Source organism: Taudactylus pleione, unplaced genomic scaffold (assembly GCF_031769625.1).
Source record: "Taudactylus pleione unplaced genomic scaffold, aTauple2 ptg000041l, whole genome shotgun sequence".
Lineage (NCBI taxonomy): Eukaryota > Metazoa > Chordata > Amphibia > Anura > Myobatrachidae > Taudactylus > Taudactylus pleione.
In genome coordinates, this window is record NW_028284443.1 from 29,609,010 (window position 1) to 29,632,735 (window position 23,726).

General features: G+C 38.6%; 1 protein-coding gene across 3 annotated transcripts in view; it reads right to left on the bottom strand.

Moving 5' to 3' along the window:
- Positions 1-1,304: 1,304 nt before the first annotated feature.
- PRICKLE1 (prickle planar cell polarity protein 1) overlaps positions 1,305-23,726 on the bottom strand; it is a 68,671-nt gene continuing 46,249 nt past the window's right edge. For 2 of the 3 annotated variants that reach the window (XM_088457975.1, XM_088457981.1), the window contains exons 2-8: positions 9,858-10,031; positions 8,384-8,497; positions 7,666-7,803; positions 6,630-6,833; positions 5,737-5,923; positions 4,550-5,413; positions 1,305-3,225 (exon numbers count right to left, since the gene is read on the bottom strand). In XM_088457975.1, coding sequence (XP_088314101.1) covers positions 2,381-3,225; positions 4,550-5,413; positions 5,737-5,923; positions 6,630-6,833; positions 7,666-7,803; positions 8,384-8,497; positions 9,858-9,983 — 2,478 coding nt within the window. In that variant the 5' untranslated portion in view covers positions 9,984-10,031 and the 3' untranslated portion in view covers positions 1,305-2,380. Of the gene's footprint in view, positions 3,226-4,549; positions 5,414-5,736; positions 5,924-6,629; positions 6,834-7,665; positions 7,804-8,383; positions 8,498-9,857; positions 10,032-13,753; positions 13,772-23,726 lie in introns of those variants that run through there. The other variant, XM_088457988.1, reaches the window with a different exon arrangement.

Here is a 23,726-nt window from a genome sequence, read left to right on the forward strand (position 1 = left end):
TGTGGTTTCAGCAACTTTAACGCACCACCACAATTCCTTCTAAAATCTTTGTCATAGAGCTTTTTCTTATAAACAAAAGAACATCTTTTTAACGCGTAATCCTACTGGAAAATAAGTAATCTACGTAGTTGATGTCCAATTGTTAAGTCTAACTTTAGGATTGCAGGGCTCTGTGTAACTATATATAAATTTGTAACTGCCCTTATATTTACAATTGTGAGATCAATGATAAAGTTACAGCTGCATTAAGAACAACTATTAACAGTACACATTTTTTTCTACATTTGTTCTGGGAGAAGGCAACCTATTGTGGTTAAATCATTGCTACACAAGAAAGTCCATCCACCCTCCCCCCCAAAATAATTGATATTTCGCAAGACTTGATTACAATAGAACTAGTTTTTTGCCCATCCAGGTGCATGCCCAGTGCACATTATGTCTGGCGTGCACACTTGTTCCGCAAGGATGTAAGTTCTAACAGACAGCTTTACTAGATTCAACTATTAGATCACCCTTTTTAATTTAGGTATTCACCTGTTGTAAATAAATTAATCTATTCCTTTATCTGTACAACCTGACCTGACCCGGCACCCATTCTTTTCATCAGTTGAAATGTGTGCTATATTGCACGCGGCATCTGCACTACATCTGTTCCACTGTTGCATGTGCAGAGATTCTATGCAGCCTAACCCACAGGAACCTGTCCCTCTTCATACAGTGGAAGAGACTGAACTAAAAACCGTTGGATAACCTAAAGATAATACAAAGGAGAAGTTATGCAGAGCACACTACCACAATGCACTCTAGCAAATAAGGGCGTTTCATTAGTAATAACAAAAGCACACAAAGTGTTGTATACTGTCAATTATTGTCAAAGTTGGATCTAGGATTATTTACAGCTGTATTGTTGAATACAACCGAGATATCAATATAGACTTATTTTTGTTGTGGTTTCTGTAATAATCTACTGTATAAACTACATATTAACTGTCATGGACACTTGCCACACTGAATGTTTAACCTGTACTCAGAACTCAACAGCACTATATACTTATGGCTTTCCTTGCAGGAGCACAAATTAATATGTTGAGTTTGATAATCCATTGATTACATTACTGCTGTACAATGTACAGAAGGAGATGATCCACAGCACACACTGCTAGGGAAGCTTGAGGGGAAATTAGGGGGCCCTCTGACTTATAAAATAATAAATAAAATAAAGACTCAAAATGTACAAAATGCAAGTTTGTATATTTTTATTCACAAAAATGTGTAAATTTTTTAGAAATATCAAACAAGTGAATTTTGGTATCTAAAACATATGGTTTCCAGACAAAAGCTATTGCTGCCATTGTTTTAGAAAATATGTTTTTTCTTCTGCTAATCTCTGATCTATAAATAAAAAGTCGGTTACATATGTGTAAAATAACTTACACCAATGCAGGGCCAAATAATTCATGAGAGAGGGTGGATATATGAAGAACCATTATCAGTCACTAAATACTGTTGGAGTTTGCGTTCTAAAACTGCAATAAACATGGAGAAAGCATACAAATAATCAACCATAACGCATCTGTTGGGCCCCTATTCAACGCTGCAGAGGAAAAAAATGCAACATTGCAGAAAGGAAATATAAAAAAATAACAAGTTCTGCATTTGACATATACAATATATACATTATTTGCACTGTTAAATTAGGGCTAGATTTGTTTATATGCAACAATATAAATAACTTGCATCTAAATATTCTACACTTTCATGAGTAAATACCAACAGACAATACTTGCAAAATGGTTCTTCATGTATGTTAAAACAGTGTGAATGATCTGGAACAAAAGAACTTTGCATTGTTTCCAATACACAAATCTTAAATGTAAGACTGCAAAATACACACTGTTCCAAGCAAACAGTCTTATTCAGATGAAAATACACCATATTCACTAGTAAATGATTCCTGTAAACTGCAATTTTATTTATTCCATTATACCATTCCCGCCTTTAGAGTGGGTTACAAAGCTTGAGGTATGCAGAGATAGCAAGTCTGATGTAGTTATGCCAGTTAATGTTAAGCATTTGGTGCATTGTCTAATTTCTAACTTCAGTATTATGTGCAAAGCAATAAAACCAAAGCAAACCTGAACTGTAAACCTGTGATAGTCTAAGTAAATATTCTGCTAAACACAAACTTTGTCAATAGTAATTACACATTGTAAACACCAGCCGGCCTGAATTGGTACAATTGGCAAAGCATTTAAAAAAAATAAAACCCAACAGACATTTTTAGGCAAATAGCAGAACTATAAAAGGAAATAAGTGTCTCTGGACTGAGAATGTTCATAGACTGTCTTCACAGGAATGAAGATGAACATGCCTATGAGTCTTAGGAAATAATACAGTTTTTGCCTTTGTGTCCCTTCTTCTTTTTGGATTTAGTGGTCCTTTGGCCAAGATGACTACTGGATAGTAGAGATGTAGGAGTAGGCATGTCATCTGTAAAATATTGATATCGTTGTGGTCGTGGTTGAGGAATAGGCTGTCCAAGAAAATATCCCTCCTCTTCTGAATCAGAGGAGGAAGAAGAACATGTTGAACACCAAGAGTCATCTTCACCACACATTCCAAAATACTTATCCATAATTTGGCTTTGCAGTCCAAAATCTGAAGCAGCATTTGCATATTGTCCAAATAGTTCCCCATTCTGAATGTACGCCTGAACCTCTTGAGGAGATTTGTTTTGGAAAAGTCTATCATAGTCTTCAGAAGTAGAACACCTAGGTTTTTCCCACCCTGGTGCCTTGTGATCTGTAGCAAGGTGAAGTGCATTTTCAGAGCGAGATTTCCTGCGCCGATGACGATGGGGTCTTTGACTGCGGTCTTCCAATTTGTAAACCCTTCTGCGGCTCCTTTCACTCATTGGTGGCCGTCGGATTTCAATGCTGCCATAATCTCCATTGTCAATGACATCATCAGAAAATTTGACTTGAGGTCTTGTTTGTGATTTTGACCTTCTCAAAGCAGATGTGTGAACAGGTTTTTCTTCTGGAGGTGGCTTTTCCTGGCAGATTTCTGAGATTAGGCTTTTCAGAGACTCCGTACTCCTGTTGAGCATGGAAGAGTTAAGAGTGCCCATGTTGCTCATTTTCTCACAATCCCCTGTGTCCAAGTCTTGGAAATTTGGGTAAGAAAAGTGTGAAGGTCGTAGCTTACTTTCTCCATCAATAGAAGCTAGTAAGTAGAAAAAAAAACAAACAAAAAAAACACATTAGCTTGCAGAAGTTACCATATTCCATAGAATTGAATTTACAGATGAACCACATGGCTAATAATGGTATCACAATGTCTAACTGTGATTGATAGGTGTTGCAGGCTTTATGACTAAGGGGCAGGGTTGTCTAAACAGCAGTGTGGGCCATGGGCAAGCAATACCCACCCATTCAGGGGAAAAAAATGTAAATGGGTAATAAAATTAAACCCTCCTGCATGCCCATCAGGCCTCCTATGCATGCAGAGAGACTCTGTCTGAAGCCGGCGGATGAAGTGAAACTGGGACTGAGGTGAGTACCCGTCACCAGGGGGGGGGGGGGGGGGGTTTAGGCGGAAGTTAGATCAGAATACAGTGCACAGGCCACCGGCTTATAAAAATAATCACAAATTTACCAATTGGCCGCGGCTGCAGGGGGGTGGGTTGGCGGGTCCCTACAAGATTTGGGCCCTTGGACAACTGCCCAACAAGCCCAATGTAAGAGATGGTCCTGCTAAGGATAACATCACCGCCTCCTATTTAAAGAGAGAGATGCTGCAGAGAAAATCACTGACTTCTCATGTAGTCCCTCTTTTTTAATTGCCACAACCCCATAGCCTGCTATGAGGACCAAGATGCCTGATCTATTTATCAGGCAGTGGCAAGAAAAGCTTTCCGCTGCTGGGTATACCAATATAGCGTTATCCAATTCCCTTCTATGGGGGACCTGTGAAGCTGCAGAGGGTTTGAAGAATCTTCTCCACATCATGCATCACTGCGCATACGTAGCCATTGGCTGCATAATACCCGAATTCCTCACCAGGAGCATTCGGTTAGGTAGAGAAAAAGGTCAGTTAGTAAGGGCTGTTTTCACTGGGGCTCCTATAAAACTACAGCATATGCAAATTATGTATTGATGTGCTGCAATATGCAGCGATATATAAGGCTTAGCAACTCTGGGGTTTAGTAAATAGACCCCTTTTTACCCAAATGAGAGGCATTAGACACAGTAGTTTAAAAACTGAATAATTTCAGCTTTTGACAAACAGATATTTATATGGCATTTCAGACTAAAAAGTAAAATGTCCACTTTCAAAACTTCAAAATATTTGGTTTGATCTGTACTAAATACAAATAAAAAAATAAATTTTTTACTTTGCTATAACTGCTCTTTTACAATAAAACAAATGAGAACCATTTTAAAGAAGCTATTTATAAAATTGTGTGCTGCTAATATCTAAATCAATATGCAAATCTGTACATTCACAAAATCATTGACAAACAGGTCAAAAAGAAACCAGACCATACCTGTTATATTGGACAATGCTAATGAATCCATAGAGTCACAAATGTTTTCAAGCTGTGGTTTAAGATCATCAGACAGACATTCCAATGAGTTTTTATACCACGGTTTCTTGTCACGCTTGTAACCAGACGCTCCATGATCCAAGTCCAACTCTTGTATTTTCCTGCTACTTGCCGGGCCTGGATGGCTGCCGTAAGCTGAATCTCCGAGTCCATCCTGTGACTGTGCCCAGTACATATCGGTCTCATATTTTTTACTTGCTAAACTTTGATTGCGTCCATTTCTTTTTAAGTCACTACTGACCTTCTCTGACACCCAGTGCTCACTAGACCGATTGTGATGTTCTTCAGCAGGCTGCTGAAAGAGTCCTTTTTCTCCAAACTTTAAAAGTAATTGAGTCATGTAGTCATCATGCTCAGCCCATTCTTCATGATCCTCTGGAGTCTCCTGCTCATCTCTTCCTTTCCAAAAGTCATTATCAAAACTGGCACCTTGCCTTGATAAGCTGAGATCATCCATTTTACGAGACAGTGTATCATCGGCATTACCAGACAGTCCTGGGAACTTATAATTCAGTGCTGGAGACAGCAAGAGTGATTGTCTACACTGATCTGCAGATCTGCTGCTCTTTCCCATTCGTACACTTCTTCTGGACTCTCTAGACCTAGCAGACTGAAATGCTGAGTCAGAAGAATCCGATGCATGTACATCCTCTCCCAAGCTGCAAATTTTGGAACAATAAATGCGTCCTTTCTTCGGGAGAAAAGGACACCCCAGTAGAGAAACTTTACATTGTGCACAAGAAAAGCAGTTTTCTGTTGCATGCCAATGCTGTCCATCATAGGTCATCTGAGCATGATCAACACCTAGAAGAAAAAGAAATAGTTGTAGCTAAACATAGGTTTCCTATAGTTGCTACATCCAATACTGAAAATGCAATGAAAGTGAAAAATATACATATGGTCTTTATGTTACTAGAGTCAGTCACCTTGAAATTCAATACTAAAAATAATTAGCATGCCTTTGTGTATTTACATTGCATAGTTTGCAACAATATTCTTTAGTTTTGCTAAAAAGAGCTTTGTAATTAAGTGCTTAGATACACATTGCCCACACCAAACATTTTAAACCTGCATCACACATATTACAATGCACTCTGGACACAATACAAATAAAAAGTTCTCAATACCTATATGCTCTCCACAGGATTCACAGTACTCTGCATAATGAGACTCGAAGCAGCCACAGCAAAAGGGGCGGCCATCTTTCATGATGTATCTCTGGCCCCCTAGTACAGTCTCACACTCATAGCAACAGAAGTGTTTCATGTGCCAGTGCCGCCCCTCGGCTTCTGTGCATTCATCAGCAAATATAATCTAAAAAAACAAATTAGCAGTAGTTTGATAAGAAACACTGTGCACAGTAACGTCCTAATAACAACCTTGTTGACTTCTTGCATTGTTCTAAGACATGTACATTTGCTAACTTTTGTAAAGTTTGTAAAATTTGAATATTGGAAAAAAATAAAAGCCATATTTTACATCCACGGTGTTTAGTTTGTTTTTTCTAAGCTGGGGACACCACGGTATACCATATGTTTATATTTACATCTGGGCAGCTTGTGCGGGTCACATTTAATACCAGCAGATGCCATGTGAGAATTTTATAATCAGTTATGTGGTACATTTATAGTATAGATCAAAGACTACATTCAAAAGTGCATTACATTGCTTGTGTATATAAGGTCTGTGTGGGATGTGCACATCCCTATTTCTTCCATGTCCCTTCTTTTTTTATATATATCCCCTTTTTATTTATTTTTTTGTGGAAAATAAAAGAAAAAGTTAATTATACTGCTGTAATACAGCTATTACTCCGAAACTTAAATAAAATATGAAACCTATCTAAAGAACGGAATTCCTCCTTTTATAGCACTACTGACATGTAAAACTTGTGTAAGAAAATGTACTTCTATTGTATATTGCAGCATAACGTACCCTTGCCCAGAAGTACTATATGAAAATGCAGTAAAGGCTCATTCAAAATAACAGCAAAGTGAGGTAAATATATTCAATCCAATACCTCATCACAGGCTGAACATCTTGGTTTAAGTAGCTCTGCATGGTGTCTGCCACAATGTATTTTTCCATCCTGGTAGAAGTATATTAGATCGACAAGTAGTTCATTGCATGTGGAACACGTGAAACATGATGGGTGCCAGCATACCCCAGGATTAGCTCTTGAAACAAAAATTGCAATTTCACCTCCATTTATCTTCTCGTCACACTGAAATAAAAATATATAGAATTTATTTATATATTGGGGAAAAAAACAAAAAACAAACAAATCTATACATGTTGATTGAATGTTGGCACATTTGCTGCTGTTCACATTAAAAGGAAAAATACTACTTACGACATAAAACTACCAAAGGAATTTAAACATCCATTTAAAATCCAAAAGAAGGAAAGTTTAAATCTGACCATAAACTGGATTCTAAACCAAGAAAAATACAGATATATGTTAAGTAGATATTTAAAGAACCACTTAAGCTGGTTTTCATTATTTAAATGTGGTTTTAATAAAGTTACCCATCTGGCTACAATTTGACACTTCTCCCAAGGAGAAAATGCTTTATTATTACTAGTCTGCACGTGCATGGAAGATATACACATACACACGCAGACCTTCAGGAGGGGCTCTCTACATTACCGTGACAGTGTAAGACAAACTTTCAGAGCAAGAAAGCAAGCAAGCAAGAAAAAATAGACTATTCTGCAAGTAAAAGAAAAAAAACACAAGACAATGAGCTTAAAAAACAGTGTTGTACCAGGGGCAGTGTGTCCAATGCCACCGCCCAGGATGCAAGGCCAATGGGGAAGCACTTTTATTGCCCTGGTGGCACCTGTGTGGAGAGGCAGAAGACCAGGGCCTGCCCAGTGTACTGGAGTATAAATACATGTACTGAATTTGGTACATCTTAGGAATTTCAGGTGATAAAATGGAGTGTTGGCATCATACAGTAATTTCTGTATTGCAAAAACTAAAAAAATAAATGAATAAAAAATAAATAAACAAATAATAGGTCCGCACGATAAACCTCAGAGACTGGCAATACCTGTTCACAGACTGCATGCATCACAGCCCTTGACAACAGTTTAATATTGCCTCTCCCAAGGGCCTCCTTTTTGCGCTGGGTACTGAACATCATCAATTCCTTCTTCTCTTCCTCACTTAAAGACTGGCAATATCGCACCTACGGAAACAAGACATTTAGGTCAATACTTGTCATTTGTAGACCAGGGGTTTATTTTGACACTTGACTACCACATTCTACATGTCAGTAAATACACTATATTGCTATTCTAGGTAGACACATTAAAGTAACACTGAATAGGCCAAATGGCTTTAAAAGAGGTACAATTAGAGTGAAATAAGTAAATATACACAAAAGTTTAACATTCTTGCAATGAAAAAACAAAACCGTATCCATTCCAGAGTTTTAAACAACCCTGTAAAATTAGAAAAACCTGCAAACTGTAAAACAGTGCAAACACAAAGATTCTTCAAATGGTTGTTGGACAGAAACAGTAGACCAGATCCAACCGGCATCATAAAGAAGCACTAAAAATGTGTGACCTTACTAAGTGCAGAGACGCATGTTCTTAATAATAGATTAATCTACTGTTTGATTTGGCTTTAAGGGATGGTGTAAACATTGAATAAAACCTCAGGAAACCAGACACCATGTGTATAAAGGTTTCTACATGCATATGTTCTTCTCTACATCAGGCTATAGAGTGTGAAGACAATGTGTAATCAAGCTGCCATCTTACTTCATTATCATGAGGGGGTAACTGGTACAGGAGCTGTTTGATTCTAAACTTTTCACCCACACTGTTGACATAGGGAACCTTTTCTTCTGGCAGACATGCAAAATACAGCTGAACCTGCAAAAAAATAAAAATTAAATAAATGATTGTAGCAGCCAATGAAAATATAATTTATATATCTAAAATTAAATGTAAAATGGAGGTGAATTGGCTAGGAAAAGTGAACAATGCGATGTTAGGTCTAAGGCAGCTTAGGGCTTATGTGATAATGAGCATCAGAGAGTCAGCCCAGCACAAGTAGATGACAGTCAGTTTGCACCCAGCTGCTGAATTGCTTTTCTGGAATGCAAGTTGTAGTTACTATTAGGGGGTATCATAAATTATGCACATTTAATGTGGCCATTATACCCACCTCCTCCAAAACTAGTCAACAAGTCCATGGAAATTCCAACATTACTATCTACAATTACTTTGCATAACGTGAGAAGCCATCTAGAAAACAGCCCCTATAAACAAGTTTAATTTGCTTCTTGAATTTTACACATCGGTGAGACAAAAGCTGCTTTGTCAGCTCCTGCTGCTAGGGTTCATCCCCAGCCACAGTTTTCATTGCTTCCATCTGAGCTTTTTTCAGAGGACCTTAAGTCAACTTCATGGGAGGGGTCAAATTCAAACATGTTTTAGCCAGATGTCAGTTTCTACTTTAAAAGAGCAACAGGTTAACGGATAATCCTCTTCCAAAATTTATAAGCTTATGTCCCTTACCTTTACACCCTGTTAAAATGTTAGCGTGCAATAGCTACACTATTAGTTTTCAAGCAATTCTTTTAATTATCCTTTGCCAACATTTATGACAAGATTCAGATATTGTGTCTTCATATTATGTAGATCACAGTGAATATTACAATTTGATTATTTTCAAAATCCAATTAACCTACCTATAGGTCTTTGAATTATGGGTGGGAACCAGAGAACCTGCAGGAAACTTGTACGGTTAGAACATAAAAGCTCCACACAGAAAGGGGCCCTGGTTGTAATTGAACTCATGACCCCAGTGCAGTTTGGCAGCAATGCTAGACAAGGAGACACTGTGCTACCCACTGAAGAATTAGGAGTAACTGAAAGGCTAAAGAACCACTGCCAGAAGTGATAGTTGTAAAGTAAAGTTGTTAATATGGTATAATACAGTCCACTAATCTATTTATGGATCATATACAGAGAGGCTGTATTATTTATTAAGTTATTTGTACAGCATATTACACTGCATTTTACAACTGGGAACAAAAGGGTCATAAAACGAGACTGGGTAATGACAGACAGGCAGCGATCTTATAATCTACAGATGTATAAGATAAAGTTAATACTTACAGTCTAACCTTATTTAAAACTTTAATTTACATAGTTTCATATATTTATGATACACAACCTGTTAATGCAACATAAAGTATGATAATTAAAACGGTCAGATTGCTCTCACCTGTTCAGGACGAAGACCAGGCGGAACCCAAGTATACTCCTCCATAGCACAACCAGAGTCATCATCCGATGTGGAACTTCGCTGGCAGCCATAAGTGAGCTTGCTAACTTTTTGCTCCATCGCCATAGGCAAATACAGGAATGCTCTCTTCAGGCTTTTAGCTCATTAATTGTTCTGGAGAAAAATGACAATTTAATTTTACAGTGCAAGATATTTTAAATATAAAAATGTATATACACAAACAATAAAAAAAAAAAACCACACAAACAACTGTATGAATGCAAACATTTCAGGGGCGGCCAAATGATCATGTGAAATGAATAGATGCCATTGTATATGTCAGAAGCCTGTTCCTCAGATGTCACTTCTGAAGAAGGGACTTTAGTGGTCTGGAAAACTCATTTACAACATCAATGAATAATTTTTACATAGGTTCATGGGTGGGAAATTGTTCATTTACTACATCAGTGAGACATTTTCATAAAGGTTCATGTGGGTGGGATATTTTGCATGTCGAAAAAAAAAAAGACAAAAAAATAAAAATTAGGACTGTCAGAGTGACATACAGGTAAAGACATTTATTGATTCATTAATGCACAAAAATGCAAAACATTATGTTATTGCCCATTTAGTTTATAGTGTACAAAATACCGCAAACATTAAAAGACAAAATTATTACACAAGTTCCTTTCTAAGATCTGGGAAGAACCATTTCACATTCCAAAAATCATAATAAATGGGGTGAGAGAGACCGCACACCAACAAAGGAAGCTACAGTTTCTCCCTATAGGGATGATGACCTTTTGACCTCGGGTAATATTGAGATACAGTATTACCCCCTTCCTCTACTAAGGCTTAAACAAACTTATCTCCAACAGGTGCAGCTCAAAAACTCGCACCGACCAACTGTTCACAAGTATTCAGTCAGACCAGTTTTAAATGCTTTCATTGCGATTACATTGTACATGGTAATACAGAGGTTTACATTGTAATTTTAACATGCCTCTCTACATCAGGCAATGTGTTAAACACTGTGGGGCTGATCTGAGTCGCCCGCGTTGCAAATGTCGGAAGCCGTAGAGCCATTTTTTTTTCTGCACATGTGTGTGAGTTGCACTATGCATGCGTTCAGAGTCCGTGCGCACAGATTTGCAGTTGTGAATGAGGTGCACGGGTCTTAGACACCTCCCTGTCAGCGCCCCGGAATGTCCAATACATTTTCTAAGTAGAGATCGTCTGAGTTACGGGAATGTCGCTGATAGTGGTTGCTTTACTAAGCCTTGGATGGAGATAAAGTGAACAGAGAAAGTACCAGCCAATCCACTCCTGTAATTTTTGCCTGTGACATGGCAGTTAGGAGCTGATTGGCTGGTTCTTTTTCCGTTCACTTTCTCCATCCAAGGCTTAGCAAATAGACCCCAGAGACACCCAATTGCTCACATAAGAGACCCTAATCTGACAGAGAATCTTGCACCTACCCTATAGCAGGTGCAGATTCTATGGTATGACGAAAGGTTGTGTCTGAAGACGTGCCAAACAGTATTACAGCGCATATACCATTATAGTAGTACACAAGGGAAAAGCATTTACGAGCATTAGCATACAGCTGCAGAGCTATGGCACAAGAAGCCAATGCAATCCCTGTACATCAATGTTGCATAGTTAGTGGAGTTGTACATGACAATTGCCAATTGCCTAGAGCATTATAAGGGGGAAATACAATAAAGTTTATCATATTTATTGTCCGCAATAAAAGGCAACTGCCCACACACACACACACACACACACACACAGAAGTACATTTAGTGAGAGATTGCCACTTCTATTAGTTCTATGCACGGTTGTCAAATCTATCAGACTACACAATTGTGCATCACAAGACAGGGATGCACAAAAAGTATTACACACATAGCCACTCATCAGTCACCATTTTGTACAGTTCATTATTTCCCGTCTAATATAGCAAGATAGCGGAATATAAAACTGTCCATTATATAGACCAGGTATTTCCTGTGTAAAGGCGGGTATCCACTACCAGACAGTGAAAAGACTGAACGATATCGTTAACTACATTGCACAATGCCCACACTGAACGATATATCGTTCAGTGTAGGCACCCACCCTCATCCCCGAACATGGTCAACCTGACAATATCGTCAGGTTGATCATCATGTTCGGATGGTAAGCGATGCCGGCAACGACCAGCATGAACGCGCATCTCTGGTCGTTGCCAACATTTTAGTTGCCCGATTTATGAGCGATTGAATGATAACGATGTCGATATTGTTCAATCGCTCTGTGTTTTCGGGTAGTGGATACGCACCTTTACACATGCAATACATAACTTGATTGTTAAGGATTTGCATTGCAGCTTAGCTACGCTACAAAATTCTTATTCTTATTAGTAATGGTCACTTATATAGCACCAGCATAGTCTATTGTACTCTACAATTGGGAACAAAACAATAAAACAAGACTGGGCAATAACAGACCGAGAAAGAGGTCCAAAAAGAAAGTACACCTTCTACAGCGTGGTTAGGTGTTACTAAACTATTTTTCCCCAAATTCTATATTTCTTAAGGGTTTCTATACTATTTGGAAGCTATGGCACCATTTTTTTTAAAGAAGAAAATATGTTCTTTAATTTTTCTTTTACATTTTTTGAGTCAATTCAGATTTCTGGGGAAATCCAATAGTAGAGACATCACCTTGGCAAAGGCAGTAAGGCTCAACTGTGTAACGTTCTTAGGCTTAGAAGTAGTTACAAAGAAGGTCTTATCCATCTGAAACATGATGGTTTAACCAGACTGAAATATTAGCATCTGCATACAGTACAGACACTGTGATACATGTACAATGGCAGAGCTGTCTCCACAGCTGCTTACATCTTAAAGACTTCACCACACATTCAATATGCAATAAGCATTTTCAAGTTATTATACAGGCGAATGAAAAGGGGTACTTTAGCAAAACATTTGGTACTTTGGTACTTCAACAGCATATGTATTTTATTGAATGTATTATTATTGTCATGGGATGTAAAATATAAAAGAACTAGTAATTGAATTCATAATGTAAGCTGTTAACAAGGTTCAATTCTTTTATATTGGAAGAGCAAAAACTTCTCCATAGGATGTCAAAAAGAAAAGCTGTGCTTACATGCAGGTAAATATGTACCTTATGACATCATCCGGAGGTTTTCATAAGCGGAGCAACAATTAGGCAAAGCTAGGCAGTTGCCTTGGACACTAATTGTTGGAGATGAGCTCACACTGATTGAGGGCTTGCAGAAACGTACCAAATAATTTGTTAATATTAGTGGAATATTAGTGACTTTTTTGTTTTGAGTTATATATATGGGAGGCCGCTGGTATCCCGACAGCCGGGATTTCAACTTTCAGAATGCCGGTGCCAGAATCCTGACACGAGTCAGAATCCCGGCACCGGCATTCCGACGGGTTAGGCACTAGGGGGAGGTTTAGGGTTATACACTAAGGGGGAGGGATAGGCATTTGATGGGGAAGGTTAGGTTTAGGGGTAGGGTTCCTATCTCCCATTGTCGGTATCCTAACCCTGTTATGATGCCAGTGTTGGGATTCTGACTGCCGGGAATCCCGAGAGCCAGCATAAAGTACACAACCCATATAATTCCAGACCACAGCTATAACAATTAGTCTGCACATTTGATTTATCATTCCCAAAAGGCTGCCCCATTTTGCTCTTGCCCCAATGCCAACATTGATACCGGGCATACTGCACATGGTAACTTGTTAACCTATTATGCTCTTATTCAATTGGGGCTGGACTTTAAAGGGGATCATTAGTGGCATGACCTCAAGAACTTAATCTCATAACAGAGATCGCACACTTTTTAAATTAGTCTCTTCTGTGCTCACCTATACAATTACTGATCATCCTGCAATGGGGTTAGTTCCTTTAATTGTGTAATGTGGCAATGGTATTGACTTAAACGATCATCAAGCAATTATACGCCTCCATAGGGTTTTACAGAAGTGATGAATCACTGAAATAGAAAACACTGTTTTTACCTTCAGGTGATCAATCTCATGAGCTTATTTGCAGAATGGAAAGCTGCACTGTTGCTTTCTTAAATATTTTAAGAATAAATCACATAAGCAAATCAATCACCCATTGGCCTAGCGTTACTTGTTACCAGCTCTGTCATTATTTCTTCCTTAGGATTTAATCTTAATTATGTTCATTTAAACTTCAGGAATACATCACATTATAAAGTGTAAAACGATTCTACAAGAGTTAATACAGAATGGAAATTTTGACCCTCTTAGTCTACTAAATGAACAAGAAAGCCATATTTTTACATATTTAAAATCTCCCTTCAAAGTAATACATGCAGCAAATCTGTTGAACAGAACAGAGCGCTCAAGCAGTCATACAAGGGAATGCTTTTACAGTTGTATATGTTCTTCAAAGGAAGTGGTAAATTGCTGGCCATGTCAGTGGCAGCGAGCATGTACAAACCAGCTCAGCAGCTGTAAAAACTAATCCTGAACTATTTCAATACAGGGACTGCAATGTATAAATAAAATGCTGCTTTGTGAAATACATGTTTGTAAATTAGAAATGGCAGTTATCAATATTAACAATATTATTGGATAATCTTATAGTTTTTAATTGAAGCAAAATGAAATATTCATTAGCATGATATAATTATATGCTGGGGATGGATACCATTACCATTCAACGCAAACATGAATGGATGGTCTTCTCTACACATTTTTATAATAAAATCATGATCCCTTGTACTACATTTACCCAATAAAAGTAGTCAATGTTTGAGATGATTCAGCCTGGTTCAAAAATCAAATGATTTTGCCCTGTTTGAAAACATAAAAACTGAACTTCAGGAAATTTCACACATTGGAGAATTTTAAAGGGGCCTATGTATCAAGCCATTGTAATCAATGGGGACTACGATCTGACCCCTATGTCGGAAACTCCAAAAAGCGAAGCATGCGCAGCATCAGCTTCCCCCAGCGAAATGCCGGGGATATAAATCGCGGGGACAGCGGTTACCGTAAACGATGTCCCTGCGAGTTCTTGGTAGTACATAGCTAGGATATATTTATTAAAAATTAAAATATTCACGTCGAGTTGGACTGTTAATAAATCGCTGTACCGTGATTATTAATACATAGGCCCCTAACACTTTTCAAAATGACCATAGTTTTGGATTAGCCCATATATAGTCCAAATGAAAATCTGAGGCACTCTACTAAAGCAAAAAAGGGACCTGTGAACAATATCAGTAACAAAGAGCAAAACATGTATGATAGGAGGTTAACAATAAAACTATTTGAGCCATAGAGATTAGGTGAGAGTTTTCAGAATCTGACAGAGAAAGGGGAAGGCCTTACATGTGCCAACAGTTAGAACTTGTGGCTTTAAAATTATACCCAAATGCACAAATAGAGGTTTTATAGACACTCCATTGTACATTTATAGATTCGTCCACTAAAGACAACCAGTGTGGCTTATAATTATTACCACAGTATAACATTAGACAGGTGCAAGTGTTTGCCAGGAACAGTAAAGCTAGGCACACACCTATACAATCGTCTGACAGATCTTCTGATTCCTTAGCCTTTCTTGAGATTATTTAAGAGTGTGTACACACTACAGACCATTCTGTATCGTTAACGATATAGTTTAATCGTTCACTTTCTGAGTGAAAACGATGAACGATTATCGTTCATGCGCGTTCACGTTTGTAGTTCAGTCAGACTGGCCAACTCAAAGATTTTCATTAAGTTAATATGCAAAAATCGTTTGTAGTTAAAAAAAAAAAAAAATCGTTCATTACACTTTAAAAAATCTGACAGATAATCGTTCAGAAAATCGTTGGTAACAAAATCGCTGTGTGTGTATGCAGCTTTACAAATACTACTAATGCTGCTCCTACAGTCACGACCTTTTCAGCAGATGGTTTCAAGAGATGAGGATCAGATAAAATGGTAGATTGTAATAATGTTTGCGCATGAATGTGCATGTTCATCTGGTTTTAAGCGTAATTGTAAGAAAAATTGGATCTAAAAGTATAATTGTGTGTACCTAGCTGTGGTCTCTTTCCCATATGTATTTGCGAAGTGCATTGTATTAATTGAATAAAAATCAGCAATAATGGGAGTACCACTGTTTGGATTACAACACTTTCTTAGAGGTTAACATTCCCAGTACTACAAAGTCTGTGCTGTAATCCTAGAGCATTAGTGAAAAGACAGATGTTCAAAACAAAAAGGATGAAACAAAATAACAAAAACATACAAACAGGCAATATAACACCAGGCCATTCTGCTACAGGCATGTCCATCCAGCTAGAGCATATTTCATTTACATCCAGACCTATTGCAATAACAGGTTGGGGCTCTAATAACTGAGTAGTTTCTCTATATTTCCACTTCAAAAGACTGAATCATGTTAGAGTTCTTATGGTAGGAAAGAGGTGGAGCTAGAGAGATTGATTGAAAACATCACAAGTAGTTAATTTAGTGAACAATAAAGCTTCAGTAGCCAACATTCCCTGCTTTCTGGGATTTGTCCTGTCCTGACCTCTAGGAAACAGCTAGCTGACTATTCCAATGTACACAGATATTTACATCTCACACTGTCACCTGCTGGACTGAACACTACTTTTGTCTTTTATATTACATTGAAACTGATTTGTAGAGGTGGGGGGTCTTCAACAGTTTAAAATGTTACGGAAAAGTAGAGAAGGAAAATACTCTTACTTTCAAGTAAACTGCTTATCTGAAAAAAAACATACAACAGCTGTAAAATAAGTAAAGGTGTTCATCTAGCATGAGACACACTGAAATAAACATGGCTGTTATTAAGGACATTTAGAAACATTCTTTTGTGCAACCAGGTTAAACAGAGCTAGTGGCATGTACAACAAAATAAAGCATCCCCCTGAATACACTGCTGAAAAGAAAAACCATGGTCATTCAAAGCTGAAATGTAAAGCTTACCCAGACCACCTGCAGATCAGACAGGCCAGATAACAAAACGTACACATGCAACATACAAATGCTACGTCTGTTCTATAAAGGGGATCAAATTTGGGGCCATCTTGTATGTCATCTAGAACAGAGGCACCCTGAGCAGCTCAGGCAGACCTGTCCCCACTTAACTTACACATCCATAGACAAGGCATCAGCATCCAATTAACCTCACTTATTTAAAACCTTGAGATTAAGTGCCTGCACTGAACTACAGGTAATATGAATTATAGCTACAGCTAAGTGCAAATGAGAATATTTAAAAATGTACTATACTCTATACACTGTGATAGAAAACACAAATGAGATGTGACATTCCAATTTTTACATTATATTGTCACATTAACTACTTCAGTATCAAAACTACAACATAGAACCTGGTAAATAAAGCTTTAAAAATGTATGAGTAACAAAGTACAAAAAAAATAAATAAATAAAATATAAAAAAAAAAAAAAAACTGAAAATACAGCAGACAAACAAAAAATAGGATTTCCCAATCTAAATCATGTTGTTTGAACTAGAGCTTGCTCTCACCTTGTCAGTGGCGATACAATTCACTGGAAATATTGCTGCTGTATCAGATAAGGCAAATCTTCTGGAGAAATTCCACTGGGCAACTATATACATTCCAGGGTATGACTCTGCTTAGTTTGTTTCCATAAGTGAGCACTGCAAACCAGACCCCTACCTGTACTTATAAGAGCCAACCCCTCTACTTACTCATACTGTCACTAGCCCGGCCCCCCATTCATCCCCTTGCTTACACAGAATTCCAACAACAGTAAAGTCAGATGGCCACCAGCAATCCCAACTTCCTTTACCTAAAGCCCATACATTTAAAAATGTGCCCACTCCTCTGTGCATCAAAAGCAAAAAGGAAAACCTTACAGTGACTGCTCTTGAAAACACACCAGGAGGCTCTCTATATAAACAGACGTACATGTGAGCAAAGCATTCCAGCCTGACAATGTGGAAACAAATCCCCACTGCACAGTATGTACAACTAATTAGGGGCACTGATCAGAGATGCGTCTTTTGTCATAAGTTTTCATTTTTGAAGAAAATACTATCTGTATACATGTAGCTACAAATATAGTTCTATAAAATGTGAATCTTTATGTCCTAAAAATAAATACAGAAAATACATATCACACACTGATTAGCGCTGCAAAATATGTGTGCGCTATATAAATAACTGGTAATAATAATAAATAAGATTATAAAATCTAATCACTTTATACTCTTTGTTTAACAATAAATATCCATTATGTGCAAGAACCCCAGGCTATACATACAGTTTACTGGCCTTATCCCTTTGAATTTCTTCAAGCAGTCACAATACTCATCTTCTTGGTCGATATTACAATTTATGTGAAAAATGCATTAATATACAAATCCATTTCTCCATTCACTACCTTAGTTGAGAAAACTACTTAAAAAACATTGTAGATTACGTTGAATAAAGAACAGATGCAGAAAATGGTTGAATAAAATTTGTCAGGACACAAAATTCACATACTAAAATGTGAAGGGGTGAGTGGTACGGGACACTGGTAAAGTCTGGTTCGGTCTGGGAGGTATTAGTCCAAGTCAAATGTACACAGTGATTAATAGGCTTCTACTGTAAAGGTGCCCACACACATAGCGATGTGTTCTCAATCCCACGATGTGTACGATTTCCCCTGAACTCTCCCCAGGCAGATCCCCGGCAGTCGTGGTCACGATTTGGAGTAAAAACTGTCCAATCTGACTTAAGATCTATTGTGTCCCAGATTGGCAAATCTGCCCTACAGCACGGCAGATCTGAAGATGCGATGTACGACGAGCGAGGACGTGCATTGGCATCGTGATCGTGAGTGGACACTCACGATTTGGCCATATTTTACACGATTTGTCATCACGATTGATCGAATTCGCCCAAATCGGGTAAAATATCGCTGTGTGTGGGCAGCTTAACACAAAGTTACAGGTCAGTGTTTAAGCAATGCAACAAATAGTTAGGCAGTATACAACTTATTTTTTAACCCTAAATTATACACATTGGTTTACAGAAAAATATAGGGAAGCATCTATATGGGATTAACGGAAGACAGTTATCCAGTTCTAAACAAAACTTTTACATATCACTGACTGCTGGTCTCACATACTTAATCATCGTCTGGCCTCACTTTCCTTATAGGGAGGGTCTTCCCTACCTAGGTATAGTCTATTATATTATTAACTGCCTGGAAAGAAGATTACATTTATAAAATTAGCTTTAATCTAGATACTGTGTTAACTTTACTAAATGCCTTTGGGTTTGACAGCAAAATACTGTCGCCTGTCACTATTTTCCTGAGACAGGGACACTTCCAAGGGTAAATCTTGAAATTCTGTCCCTATTTAAATTCCAACTGCACAATAAAAAAATACCTATTATTTTGCATTATAAAAATGTAATAATTTCCAAATTTTTATTATTTCAAATAAAAAACAAAACAAAAAAATTCAGTTATGGGTATTTTAATGCTCACATCAAGATCACATCTGATATGCTTACTTATAATGGATTAGCAATAGGGTCACTGGAAAGGATTGTCGGATGTTAGTAATGGAGCATACACACGGTCAGATTTGTCAGATGAACGATTTGACCAAAGTTTTGAACGATTGAACAATTTATGACTGCATTAAAATGAATGGAATCGTCCAAGTCTGACTGCAAACCCATCAGATGTCAGATATCGTTATCTGACAAACGGGAACGCGCATCGTTCAGGCATGTCAGATATGTCAGATTTTCCTTCAGATATGAACGACTGAATGATTTTTAAATAGTCACCGTTCAGATCTGAAGGAAAAATCTGACCGTGTGTATGCACCATAACTATATCTTACCTACACACAAAGTTCATCTAGCCTGTCAGAAATCCAGATTACATTTGATTCTTAAATTAGGTGGCAGATTATTTCTTAAATTTAATAGGTTTACTTAAAAAAAACAAAAAACAAGTGATTTGATCATAGTCTATTGTTACATTTAATGAGATAAGATGGTGCAGTGTCTCAAAAGCATGTGTTATTGTCAGGGGGTAAAGATAAGTACTCTCTGTATTTCTAGGACTGCTCTTGGTCTTGCTTGCTGTGTTATGTCTTTGTAACACAAATTGCATTGTATACTTAGTAAATCACCAGTGATGGCAAAGACAATAATGCTAGTTGCTTAATACAAATAAAATCTGATCACTTAGCTGTTACTTGCTGTGTATATATGGTTAGCAGATCATTCATGTAAATATACACATACATCTGGACCCATACACACAGGTAGCAATGTAATGCTGACCACACACATAGCGATATTTTACCCAATCTGGCCGATTCCGACACATTGGAACAACAGATCAAGTAAAATATGGTAAAATCCTGAGTAAATCGCGAGTCCCCACTCACGATCGCGATGCGCGTCCCCGCTGGTCGCACATCACATAATCAGATCTGCCGTGCAGTTGAGCAGATCTGACAATCTAGGAGGCGATCACTGTGAAAGTCTGGATGCAGGAGAGATCGTTTGAAGATTGGACACCAAATCCTGTGGTGATCGTGTTCAGAGCTGCCGGGGAGAGTTTCAAGGGAAATAGTACGCATCGGCTGATCGTGTGCAGATCGCCATGTGTGTGGCCAGCTTTAAAGCACTGTAATAAATTTGTATGGGAGCATTAGTTAGCTGCATAATGCATAAATGCTGCATAGAGACTTAGAACAAGCTTCAAATGCTATGTTAAAAGTGGGGACAAAGTGCAAAGTTTTGTTTATACTTTTACCAGGTATTGTTATTCAATGTCTGTTTGTACGAGCCCTGCCTTATGTTGCATGGCTTTGCTTCACATACATGACATTTGCCCGTATAGTAAATACTGCTGGCAAGCATGAGACCTACTTGCAGTGCAGCCATTCAGCATGTATAATTGTTGGGTGGCTGGATTTGCATGACTAATCTGATAACTGTGAATATAGATGTTTCTTACAATGTAACAAGGCATCACTCCCTAACATCATTAAATAGCAATAGTTGGACAAATACCGGCTCTCCACAGATCAACTTTTACTGATGTGTGTTTCAGTGAATATGTAAAAAAATAAAATAAAAAAGTCAAGTGAAAATGTAAGCTTACTAATTCTCTTTTTCTCTTGTAGGGGCCCATTTATCAAAGTATATTTGAGGTATAATCCCCAAAAACAGGTTCACCTCAAATAATAAAGTATTCCCCGGATGCATTAAAGGAGGGACTGCAGCAGACATCTCCGATACCTGATGTGATCCCTCCATTACCGCAGGCAGCCGCATCGCGCATAGGTTTCTATGGGGGATACGATGCTGCCTAATTTACCAATATCCGCTGAAGCCTATGGGCTACACATCGCATAATTAGCTGGCGGAGGGAACCGCCAGAACCCTCACCAGCTATGGCGGCTGTGAATGTGCAGTCCGCGAGACTGCACATGTGCAGCACCCCCGGCACTGGCCGGCAGATCTCTGGGTACATCGCAGGGACGGGCTCCTTTCGGAGTCCGTGTCCCTGCATGTCCGGATGATACATCCAGCCGCAATGATCGCATTTTGCAATGCGATCATGGGTGGTACTGACATGCCCTGATCGCGTTGCAAAAGCAATCATTAATAAATGGGGGCCTTAGGGGTAGATTTACTAAAGTTTCTAAAAAATGTAAAGTGTTGGTGTTGTCCATAGCAACCAGTCATATTAAGTTTTCCATTTTCTAGGATGCAACAAAGAAATATCCAGAATTTGATTGGTTGCTATGGGTAACACCACTTTTCATTTTTAGAAGCTTTAGTAAATCTCCCCCTAAACCACAGTACAGTATATAAAACTTATTTTCATTAGTTGCAACCGGAGATTGTGCATCTCCATCAATCTGATTTAGAAAGTAAATTAAAAAGCATGCAATAAATGTACCGATCACTATCTTAAATGGATCATGGTTCATATAACGTAAGTGTTTTACACCTGCAGTTATCATAAGACTTTTCTCATTTACAATGAATGGGTGCATTATGTTCAAGATTGTCCATGGTTTGTGATCTAGAGAATGTTTGCTTTCGTGGCCAGCCATGAAGGAGAGTGATTGAGAGCTATGCGTTCTGCAGACTTCCCGCACTGCCTGTTCTGGACATAAGTCAACAACACAGTAGTACTCTGCTGGTGGTTCCTAGCATCCAGCAGTTTACAGTGCTCAGCCTTGTAAACTGTAATGCGGCTTGAGAAATCAGAGGCAAAAAAAACACATCACAAAACACTTCACACCGCTGAAATGGTGACATGCATATGTATGTAAAGTTTTATAGGAACAGGATTATTGAAGCATTTCCTACTTTAGCTTCATTCAAGGGGGTCTATGTATCTTGCACCAGACCTCTTATACTGCAACAGAATACTAATCATCTAGTAAAAAATTAGAAGCTTTCCAGTTTACACAGTGAGGTTACACTAGAATAGGGGTGGGGGAACCTTTTTTCTGCCGAGGGCCATTTGGATATACTGTATATAAAACATTATTCGCAGGCCTGGTACAGGCCACGCCCCCTCAGTGTGACGCTGGGGCCACGATCGCCGGTGAATACAGCAATGCCCGGAGCATCCTAAGGATGCTCAGGGGAGCTGTAAGGCAGCGGTGTGACGGTCTGAAGTTTCCTAAGGACGCTCCAGGCGGCACTGCTGCATAGATTCTGGCTGCAGGGTGCCATTCTAGGCACTGTGCTAGCCAGATGAGGCTAGCAGAAAAAAAAAGCTCAGAGGCCCAGACCAAATGATTCCGCAGGCCTTATACGGTCCCCAGGACTAAGGTTCCCCATGCCTGCACTAGAAACAAAAAATTAAGTAGTGGTATTATGCAACAACTACCAATTCCTACTGCCCTTAAAAAAAAAAAACAAGCTTTTTCTATCAACTGCCTAAATTTTGGCAGAACGGTCCTGATTCTCAGTCCCCCCAAAAAATGTTGTCTATAGGAAATGGCCACGATTTTGCAGGATTGTGGGCATGGCATGGAGACCTATTCTAGGTTTCATAAGATTGGAACGGGGTCCTTTGGTTTTAAAGAGGTTTGGGTTAGAAAATGTGGTCGGAAAAAGATCACAATCAACAGGACCAGCTTCTCGCCTCAGAGGGCGCATTGGACGGAGCTTGTCCGATTTGGGCACACATAAGCGATTGCCAAAGTCGATGATGATCCTTTTGCTCAATGCTCAGTCACACAAGCAAATTCCAGGCCTGAGAGTGGAAAGGTTTAAATTTTCCAAGTTTTAGAGTTTGTGTTTATATAATCTTATTAAAATTTAATTTAATGATCTTGAAATTATGTCACTGTGGTTTCTAACTATTATCAATCAACCAGAAAAATGCTAATAATGCATGTCTTTTTTATTTTTTTTGCTAATATGACAACACGCAGTGTCAGTGGCGTAAGTTCATCCCAGACGCCCGGAGGCAAGTTATAATGTGGTGCCCCCCATCACAGCCGCTGACACTGTAATGTAGCAATTTGCATGCAGAGGGGCTATAGATGGACTAAGGCAGCAGCTGATGGTCTGACATGGAGCTCTGCACTAGTGTATGGTGGCTTCTCAGGTGCCGGAAAGGGGTATTGGGCAGCCGTGACAGTACACTCCAGGTACATAGTTACAGCCCTAAGTGGGGTGAATATGTTGTGGACAATGGAGGTGGTGCTCCCTTCAGAGCTGGAGCCCGGCGGCAGGCGCCTCCATTGTCTCCCATAGTTCAGCCCTTGCGCAGTGTGCAACATTTGAAATATATTTGTAACCACAAAAGA